Genomic DNA, 11,095 nt, shown 5'->3' with positions numbered 1-11,095 from the left:
TGCAGAATACACCTTTGTTCATGGAATGTCTGTTACAACACTGTTTAACAACAATTGCAACAATATATTATGCAACACTAGTAATTATTCTACTGTCAAGACGGAACCAAATATTTAAAACTGTAGCTTTTCTCGAAGTTGTAAATCAATGACCTCTTGAAGTGCAGTCGTCGTGCAGGTCCCTCCTCGTCAGCAACTAAAACCAATATTCCCTTTTAGTCTTCTGACTTTCCATTTTAAAAACATAGATAGAGCACGGATTAGGACAGATGGAACAAAAGATGCAAAATGAAAGCCTCCAGCATATTCCTTACTCTTGTGCTGTAGCACTGAATTCATCGACACATGAACGATGCAGGTGGCCGTTGACTGGTTGGTCAGCCCATTGTGGCGTGATGTCCGGTGTGCCGCACCACTCTCTCGGGGTTCAGCATGTTGCCTTGTATGCCAGATGGGACTTTGCTTCAAATTGTTTCTGCTCTGTTCAGTTGCTTCCAGTTGAGTTTGGGGTGAAAACAGAGACGATATCCGCTTCAACACTCCGACACTCCCATGTTCCTTGTTCTTCCCACCAACAGGAAGGAAACAATGGACCAAGAATGCCCCTGTACTATTTTTCTCTCTGCCTGCACTTGGTCCACATAACACTGCACCCTGCACTGTTTGTGTAACACCGCACCCTACACTGTCTTCATAGCATCACACCCTCCGCTGTCTATGCAACACCACACCCTATACTTTAGCCATAAAACTTAGGATCCATTCAGCCCATCAAGTCTACTCCGTCATTCAAATGAACACCTGATATATTTTTCCATTCCAACTCATTCTTCTGCCTTCACCCATAACCTTTGACTTGGTTTCTTTTAAGTACGGATTGACCTGTATGGATAGCTTGCAAAGCAAAGCTTTTCACTGTACCTTGGTGCTCATGGCAAAAATAATGCAATTCAATTTTTCACTGACTGTGATATGGAAGAGGTCACACTTGATTTGCTTGTTATTTTTCCTTTGTTTTATCTTCCCTATTTTGGAAAGCTGTCACCTTGATTCCCAAAGTAGAGAGATCTCTGATTTAATGAGCACTGGGAAGATTTCTTTGCTAAAAATTCTGGAGCTTTGAGTTGGTTCAGCTTGTGAAACACCAACTTCAGAAGTTTTTTCGGCATCAGAAGGTTTGTCAACATCAGAAGGTTGCCAGAGATTGGGTTTTACTAATGCATACATTGGTCCTCTGGAATTGGATTAGCTGGGTGAGGCCTCAATGGGAGGTGTCTGTCACAACTAGAACATGGCGATGACTTCCTCTGGATCTAGATGATCCTGGGGATGTCAACTCCAAGTCTCGAGGACAGAGCCAAGCCTTTCAGGAGTGAAGAACAGTAACACTTCTGCATGCAGAGACAGCTAGAAAATGGAACTGTTAATTAATGCCATCATTTGTAAATTTTATAATTGATGTAGATGGACTTATGGACACCAGAGGTTTTCAGGGATATTGGTCATGGTCTCTGTGGATCCGTGATCTCATTGAATGGCAGAACAGATTGGAGGGGTTGAATGGTCTTTCTCATTTTCCTACTGCAGTACCATGATGTGAAAAATGGCCATGGTGGAATGGAGAATGGGGAAATTCATTCATTTAGCTGAGTAAAGAATGTTAAAGGATTAGAAGGAAACCTATGGGCTGTTCTCACTGGAGTACAGAAGGATGAGGGGGACCTCATGGAGGCATTTCGAATGGTGAAAGGCCCAGACAGAAATAGACGTAGCAAGGATGTTTCCAATAGTAGGGGAGTCTAGGGCAAGAGGGCACAACCTCAGGGAAAAAGGGCATCAATTTAAAACAAATGCGAAGAAATTTCTTCACTGAGAGGCTTGTGAGTCTGTGGAACTTGTTGCCACAGGCGGCTGTGGAAGGGAGGTCGTTGGGTGTATTTAAGGCAGAGATTGACAGATATTTGATCTGTCAGGGTATCAAGGGTTACGCGGAGAAAGTTGAGGAGTGGGGCTGAGTGGGAGGATGGATCAGCTCATGTTTAGAATGGTGAGGCAGACTCGATGGGCTGACTTCTTCCCCTATATCTTGCGAAAATACTGACATTCCTCTTTCATGTCCTCTATATGGTTCTGAAATTCTCGCTAGTTTTATGCAAATTTTGAGGTGCAGGCGAAAGCTTCGGCTCAATCCAATTTGCAGTTGTTTTTGATTTTCTTGCACTGCTTCGCCTTTGCACTGCAGTCATTGGGATATATTGATTGATATCCGGATTGCAGGGATGGTGTGCTCTGCGGAGGAGCGTGCTGGCTCCAAACACGGGCAAATCTCTGCCCTCCAGAGACGTTCCCTCAACCTCCAGCATTGGACCATTACTTGCTAGAAGCCAGGAACAACAGTGTGATACTGGTTGCAAGAAGCTGTTCACCTGTTGCTGTGGTAACGGCGAGCATCCATGCTATGCCAGAGCTAAGAGTTAACCCTGTGATCCCCACTCTCATCTCTGGCTTTACAGCTTTTCCCTGCACAAGGGGAAATCCATGTCACTAACTGAGCAGAGCCGCCTTTCACACAGAAGGTAGTGGGTCTATGGGACAGCCTGCCAGGAGCAGTGGTAGAGGCAGGGAAAATTGCACCATTTAATGGATATAAAGCCATAAGACATTGGAGCAGAAATAGGCCATTCAGCCCATTGAGTCTGCCCCACCATTTAATCACGAGCTGATCCATTTTCCCACTCAGCCCCACTGCCCAGCCTTCTTATTAATCAAGAACCTATCAATCTCTGCTTTAACTCACCCAATGACCTGGGCTCCACAACTGTCTGTTGCATTACATTCCACAGATTTGCATTTACACAGGTGCATAGAATCAAAAGTGAGGCGCAATCTGTGGAATCTCCGGCGCAGGAAGCAGTGGAGGCTGCCTCATTAAATATTTAACCCTTTGTATTCCATGTCCCAGTTTCCAAGGACTTCCAACAAGCGCATATGCTCCCTGTTTTCCAGGTCTGGTTTTATACCCACGAGCTGGTTCGTGCTTGTATTGGTAATATAGTTTACCCATGACTTAGTCCAGAGTGTATATTGTGAAAGGTTAAAAATGGCCACATTCCAAAGGTTAAGACTCATGTTTTGCATAGTAGTGAAATTGAAGGTGTTGGGGGAATTGAGGGTGATGGGGAAAAGGCAGGTTGGTGATCTTGTTGAATAGCCAAATTCCTTCTCCTATTCCTCGTGTTCTTGTATTTAGAAGGATATGCAAGTAAATGAGAATATCTTAGATAACCATGATGGTTGGCAAGGACAAGTTGGGCCTCAAGGCCATTTTCCGTCCTGTATAACTCTGATTCTATTCTTGTATCCTTGTGTGTGCCTTTTGACGTTCCTTGGTTAATAATGTAACTTCCTTGGAAGGGTTGGACATTGCTGGATTATGGAGTGGAGGATTTGCATCCCAGTCTTGACTGGCCTAATGAGCCTCGACCAACCTCTGCCAGTACTGCCACCTCTTCAGTCCAAATGTCATAGATTCAAGTTCTTCTCCCGATTCTAAAATCTGGCTGACTCTCTCGCTCAGAGGTGCTGCCCCATTACAGATGCTGGGTGAGCATGTCAGTAGAGCCACTTTCCCTCCTCTTAGAGGGAAGTGCATTTGGAGCAGTGCCAGTGACGTGATTGTGTGTCTTAGGTGTTATGTCAGCATAAGCTCTATGACACAGTGGAGGATGGGACATGGTGGAGGATGGGACATGGTGGAGGATGGGACATGGTGGAGGGTGGGACATGGTGGAGGGTGGGACATGGTGGAGGGTGGGACATGGTGGAGGATAGGACATGGTGGAAGATGGGACATGGTGGAGGGTGGGACATGGTGGAGGATGGGACATGGTGGAGGATGGGACACGGTGGAGGGTGGGACACGGTGGAGGGTGGGACACGGTGGAGGATGGGACATGGTGGAGGATGGGACATGGTGGAGGGTGGGACATGGTGGAGGGTGGGACATGGTGGACAATGGGACATGGTGGAGGTTGGGACATGGTGGAGGGTGGGATACGGTGGAGGATGGGACATGGTGGAGGTTGGGACACGGTGGAGGGTGGGACATGGTGGAGGATGGGATGGTGGAGGATGGGACATGGTGGAGGGTGGGACACGGTTGAGGGTAGGACATTTTTGAGAATGGGACACGGGGGAGGATATGACATGATGGGAGAATTTAGGGAGGGATACATTGGAGGGGGGTATAGGGTGGAAATTGGGAGAGTTGAGGGTGGGACATGGAAGAGAGTGGAGGGTGGAAGAGTTGAGGGTGGAACATGGTGAAAGGTTGGACATGGTGGAAGGTGGCAGAGTTGAGAGTAGGACATGGTTGAGGGTGGGCCATTTTGTTTTGGACCGAAAGCTTGGTGCCAGAGTCAGCCATCTCAATATGCACTTACCCTTTGGACTCATGGCTACTTTGTCCACAGATGAGTATACCGTGTGCCCATGTCAACCTTTTAGCCCATCCCATTGGCCCACATTAGGACCAGTCCCTTCTTAGAGAAGGGCAGATGCTGAAAACTGGAGCAAACAATGAATCTCTGTAGGGACTTAGCAGGTCAGACAACATCCATGAGTAGAAATGCTCAGTCAATGTTTTGGATCTGCACCCTTTATCAAGATACGATAGATGAGGTGATGTTACTCATATAAAGAAGGACAGAAGCTGGGGAAGGGTCAGATCTGATGGGTTTTCCCTCTACCTCTCCTTTCTCTCCACCCCTCTCACCTTCTGCCTTATACCCTAGCTATCTGATTCCACCACCTCCACTGGCAGTGAGTTCCAGGTATCAACCACTCTCTGTGTAAACATCTTGCCCTTCATGTCTTCTTTAAAACACCTTTTCTCTCCTTAAACCTTTGATGCTTCCTGATTTTGGATCTACCTCTCATCATCTTACACACTTCAGCGTCCTGTCTCTCCACAAGGCCAGACTGGGTGGCTGTGTCAGCTTCAGACCTGGGAGGAGCAGCTGTAGCCTTGGGGTCAACCAAGGGCTAGGGATGATGAACAGTGATCTTAGCTTCTGTGGCCAGAACACCAAACACTTGCTGAAATCTATCTCCAAAGTTCTTGGCTTACTTGCAGTTTCAGGTTTATTCTGTTCCTGATAAAACATGAATGACCTGGAGTTGCAGGTAATCCTTTGAACTCACTTTCTCTGTCAGGGAGGCTCTGTGTGGAAGCAGTTTCATCAAATGCCACCTTTGATCTGCAGAATAGATCTGAGGAGACTGTTGGAATTTGTGAAATAATTTCTTCTCTTTCTGAAATCTGCATGATGGGAAATGCTGGAAACACTGAGAAATATCTGTAATTATTAGTCGAAGGAGAAAAAGTGGTGTTTGAAAATGTCTCTTTTGAGGTGTGTGAGTTTTAGGAACCACTTACTCATTGGCCATCTTCAGTTTGGCTCACTTAATATTCATTGGTTTCTGTCGCAACCACAAGCTAAATATTACTAACCACTGAAAAGTGTGTTTACATCTTTTTTTGATCTACCATGATGTGACTCTCAGACAAAAGGAGTTTTATTTATATAGCTTCTTCATGTCCAATGAAATGCCGTTGGTGTTATGATCCAGGTGTAACTGTATCCAGTTTGCTTATAGTAAGCTCCCACAACTAAGTCAAGTTTATTGTCATCTGATTGCACAAGTATAACCTGACAAAACACCGTTCTCCAGTCCTCGGTGCAAAACGCACAGACACAGAGCCAGACATAACTGGTGAACAATACACGTGCAGGACAAGTATTCATATATACAAATCAATAAATAAATATTGTTTCATGAATATGAGAGTCTTGGATGGTTTGTGAGCAGTTCCTTTGGTCGTTCAGTGTTTTCACTGCCCGAGGGAAGAAGCTGTTCCTCAGCCTGGTGGTGCTGGCTCTGATCCTCCTGGATCTCTTCCCCGACAGGAGCAGCTGAAAGATGCTGTGTCCAGAGTGGAGGGGGCCCTCAATCATTTTGCATGCCCTCTTCAGACAACGATCCAGGTAGATCACGTTGATTGGACATGGGGGTGGTGGGGGGGGGGGGGAGTGAAGGGATCCTCTCTGTCTCTCTTATGGTCCTGTGGATTGACAACCAAGTTACCCAAATATTGGTGACATAGTATGATTTGCAGCCTGCACAAATGGAGCTGTGGTGAAGTCTCATTAAGTTAGGGGTGGTCAAACATTTTTGGTTGTGGGTCACATACAGTAAAATACAAGGACCCAGGGGCCAAACAATATTAATCCTGGCCATCTTCAACCAGATACACTGCAAGAAAAAAAACAATGTTTTTAAACCAGAAAACCGTCAAAAATCCATTTTCTATCAAAATAACTATACAACACTACTGAACAGTTTAACTGTTGGCATTACATATTACAATCGGCATTTCTGTATCTGCTGCTCTTAAATTTAATTTAAATGAATACAATAAAACTCTCATTCAAAAAGCCGTGTAAAATTAAAATCTGGGTGCAAAATAAGAACAGGAGAAAAGATGAAGGAAGAGACATGGCCATCTCCAACACTCCTCCGCAACTCTCAGTGAATACAGTTCTTGGCCCAAGTGTCCACCTTAAGGATTATGATGCAATATGTAAATCTGTAGGTATTAAACATAGGCAATTAAAGTTAACTGATTCCTTGCAAGTCAAACAAACACACTTCCCCTTGACTTCCATGAAAAAGTATTCATTTTCCCACCTTGTCTGAAATCTTTGGCACTCCCTTGCTATTTTCCGGCTTTTTGGTTCTGCCATGTTTAATCAACTGGGATAAATGTTTTTTTAACTGAGATAAATATCTTTGTCGATGAGTAACATTGCAATGGTTGATTGTTCAAAATGGCAGCAACATCTAGTGTTGAAACTAAGAAGTGCAATGGACATCCAGTGCAATTTATTGTTTGAGACAATGTTCTAATGGGCCATATTCCATTTTATTTTTAAAATTCACACTGGGCCACTTAAAAATGGGCAACAGGCCACATTTGTCCTGGGGGGCTGCAGTTTGGCCACCCCTGCTGTAAGGTCATCGCATTTTTTTTTAAGAAAGCGCACCTGGAGGTCAGGCAATCAAGAAATAATCTCTGCAGATGCCGAGATCCAAAGCAGTACACAAAAATGCTGGAGAATTTAAGCAGGTCACACAGCATCCACAGGAGGTAAAAGGCACTGGATAATTCGAGCATGAGACTTTCAACTCCACAAACCGAGGTCAGTGGGAGGTTTGTGACGATTTGCAGTGGTCATGTATTCCAGGGAGAGCTTGTGCTGTATAGGTTGGTAAGACTGACCTGGAAATATTCTGTAACTGGTCCTCTTTTCATTTTCTGAAACAGAATGATTCTGTGACATTCTATTACTATTAAATACAATTATCAAACAAGGTGATCCTGATGCTCAACTTTCTCTTTCAGTGCGTCTCCATGACAGCATATCAGAAGAAGGATTTCACTACCTCATATTTGACCTGTAAGTAATTATATGTTCACCAGTAATAACTGTAATTTATCGCAAATTTTGTTCTTGTTACTGAGGAATCAGCCAACTCTACCTTTCACCTCATTATTAAAACAAAACCCCTTTGATGGTGATGGACTGGAGGCAGCTGGTGATGGCTTACCACATCAATGAGAGAGAACTATTTGACAGGTCTCTGCTGACACAACCACCCCCTCTCCCCTCACCCCGATGTCACGTCTGGCAAATTCGCCCTCAAAGCTCCACTTAGGCAATTCAAAAAGAAAATTCTAGTGGGTCAGTTGAGGATATTGCATCCATTGTTGTCATGGTGGAAGGGCAAAAGCATCAGGAATAACAAGAGAACTGCACACAAGCCTTGGAGAAGTCCCTGAGCTGACTCTGTACTCAGGAAATTGACGTTTCTCTGATATAATTTGAGATAATTGGGGACAGACCACTCTAATTCTCAGAGCAATGATAAAGAGCTCATAATTAATGTGGAGCATTATTTTCCCTTGAGCTTGAGGTCTGCATTTTGAGGATAAGTTTAACATTGACTCTGTAGTGTGCCCTAGATGTGTGTTTTAATTAACTGAAGTTTGACGGCAGAGTTTTCTTTGCCAATCAAGTCATTAAAATACAAAATTCCTTCTGAAAATAAAAAGCAACCAAAGCTAACTACTTTCAAGGATCAGATGTGTTAGATTTGATGGGCGCTGTTTGAAAAAGAGTTGGCCCAGTCCCTCCCTTGGCCTGAGTTTGTTATTAAAGAGGTAAAACACAAAAGTCTGCTCTCATCGTGAGTGAAGTAAAAACACAACGCTGGAAAAACTCAACAGGTCAAACAGTGTCCTTTATTTCTTTCCTTCTTTGGCTTGGCTTCGCGGACGAAGATTTATGGAGGGGGTAAAAAGTCCACGTCAGCTGCAGGCTCGTTTGTGGCTGACCAGTCCGATGCGGGACAGGCAGACACGATTGCAGCGGTTGCAAGGGAAAATTGGTTGGTTGGGGTTGGGTGTTGGGTTTTTCCTCCTTTGCCTTTTGTCAGTGAGGTGGGCTCTGCGGTCTTCTTCAAAGGAGGCTGCTGCCCGCCAAACTGTGAGGCGCCAAGATGCACGGTTTGAGGCGTTATCAGCCCACTGGCGGTGGTCAATGTGGCAGGCACCAAGAGATTTCTTTAGGCAGTCCTTGTACCTTTTCTTTGGTGCACCTCTGTCACGGTGGCCAGTGGAGAGCTCGCCATATAATACGATCTTGGGAAGGCGATGGTCCTCCATTCTGGAGACGTGACCCATCCAGCGCAGCTGGATCTTCAGCAGCGTGGACTCGATGCTGTCGACCTCTGCCATCTCGAGTACCTCGACGTTAGGGGTGTGAGCGCTCCAATGGATGTTGAGGATGGAGCGGAGACAACGCTGGTGGAAGCGTTCTAGGAGCCGTAGGTGGTGCCGGTAGAGGACCCATGATTCGGAGCCGAACAGGAGTGTGGGTATGACAACGGCTCTGTATACGCTTATCTTTGTGAGGTTTTTCAGTTGGTTGTTTTTCCAGACTCTTTTGTGTAGTCTTCCAAAGGCGCTATTTGCCTTGGCAAGTCTGTTGTCTATCTCATTGTCGATCCTTGCATCTGATGAAATGGTGCAGCCGAGATAGGTAAACTGGTTGACCGTTTTGAGTTTTGTGTGCCCGATGGAGATGTGGGGGGGCTGGTAGTCATGGTGGGGAGCTGGCTGATGGAGGACCTCAGTTTTCTTCAGGCTGACTTCCAGGCCAAACATTTTGGCAGTTTCCGCAAAGCAGGACGTCAAGCGCTGAAGAGCTGGCTCTGAATGGGCAACTAAAGCGGCATCATCTGCAAAGAGTAGTTCACGGACAAGTTTCTCTTGTGTCTTGGTGTGAGCTTGCAGGCGCCTCAGATTGAAGAGACTGCCATCCGTGCGGTACCGGATGTAAACAGCGTCTTCATTGTTGGGGTCTTTCATGGCTTGGTTCAGCATCATGCTGAAGAAGATTGAAAAGAGGGTTGGTGCGAGAACATTTATAGAGCAAAAATAAAGATACAGAACCAATGTTTCAGGCTTGAACCCTTCACCAAGGGAAGAGAACAATATTGGCACAATATAATTGATGAAGGACTCAAACCCGAAACTTTAGTTATGTATCTTTATCTTTGGCCTGCTTGTTTGATTTTTGACTGTGTTTGGTATTGCCCAGTGTCCGCATGCGGGCTCCTTGCACATTCAGGATGTTAACTGCCAAGGAACCATACTTGAAAAATTTACACAACGCTTTTCATCCATGTTGGACTAATTGCCATAAATGCTTTAATTCCCATTTATGTTTTAGATGCAGGAGTAGGCTACATTGGCCCATTGAGTAATCCCATTCCCCCCTTCATTTTCCCTGCCAGTTATTTTCTACACATTCCAAACTAGGTTCCATCATTCCGCTGTAGTAGAGACAGTTCACAAGTAGCCAATTCATCCACCAATCTGCACCATCTTTGGAATCAAATTTCGACATACAGCACAGTAACGGGCCCTGTCAATCCATGAGCCTGTCCTGTCTAATTAACCTATAAGCTTGGTACATTTTGAATGGTGGGAGGAAACTGGAGCCCCCAGAGAAAACAAGCACCAGAACGTGCAAACTCGACACGACAACATCAGAGGTCAGGATTGAACTCTGGTCACCAGAGCTCTGGGGAGAGCAGCTCCACCCTCTGTGCTACTCTGCCATTCTGGCTAACCACAACTAGCTGGTCACAGGCAGGAGATGCATTCGGGATCACTCCTCGGTTGCTTTGCCAGCTGCACTGCCATCCCATCCTCGTACCTTGTCCCTTCCATTAAAGATGTGTTGCTTCTTGTTAACCAAAAGATTTATCCAAAGGTCCAAGTTCATGCTGAGTAGCACTGCAGTTTAGCATCTGTTTTTAGAAATAAACAGGGGTTCCTATTTGCCTTTCTGTGGCCATATGTGCAAATCGCCCTGCCCCTCATCATCTAAGGATATGACATTTCATTCTTGGGCATTGAGATTAGGATTAAATAACAGTAAATCATAGTCAAACAAACAAAATATTCCAAGCTTCCTCACATCTGTTGTTTAAAAAATGTTGTTCAAATGTGGTAAATCTGCCATTTCATAGTATAAAAACTAGACAATGGGAATTCATTGTACCTTAGAAGAAATAAGCCAGCCCTGTGAATTCTAGAGGACGCAGGAGTACTCTGTTCTAATTGTGACTAAATGCCCCAAACGTGTTTGGAGATATCATTCCCATTGTGTACTTTTGTTCTGAGATTCATTCCGTGCCTCGTGATGTGTGTGTGTGTGTGTGTGTGTGTGTGTGTGCGTGTGTGTGTGTGTGTGTGTGTGTGTGTGTGTGTGTGTGTGTGTGTGTGTGTGTGTAAAACATACTGCTGGGAGCTGGGGATAAGATAGCATTAACCTGTGAGTCAGACGATGTTTTATTAACAGACTAGTGCGGATCAATCTCAATACAAAAAAAAATCAGTTTAAGCCAATTACAACTGGCTGATTAAACCATGCTGATTTTTTCAATTGTTTTGTTTGCATCT

At 44.9% G+C, this 11,095-nt stretch overlaps 1 protein-coding gene across 3 annotated transcripts in view; it reads left to right on the top strand.

The window, feature by feature from the left end:
* camk2g2 (calcium/calmodulin-dependent protein kinase (CaM kinase) II gamma 2) overlaps positions 1 to 11,095 on the top strand; it is a 340,104-nt gene that overhangs the window by 193,229 nt on the left and 135,780 nt on the right. For all 3 annotated transcript variants that reach the window (XM_069885378.1, XM_069885379.1, XM_069885380.1), the window contains exon 4: positions 7,466 to 7,520. In XM_069885378.1, coding sequence (XP_069741479.1) covers positions 7,466 to 7,520 — 55 coding nt within the window. The remainder of the gene's footprint in view (positions 1 to 7,465; positions 7,521 to 11,095) is intronic.

This window comes from Narcine bancroftii, chromosome 6 (assembly GCF_036971445.1).
Source record: "Narcine bancroftii isolate sNarBan1 chromosome 6, sNarBan1.hap1, whole genome shotgun sequence".
NCBI classification, from domain to species: Eukaryota; Metazoa; Chordata; class Chondrichthyes; order Torpediniformes; family Narcinidae; genus Narcine; species Narcine bancroftii.
The sequence above is the reverse complement of the archived record's forward strand: the minus strand, read 5'-3'. Positions and strand labels throughout refer to the sequence as shown.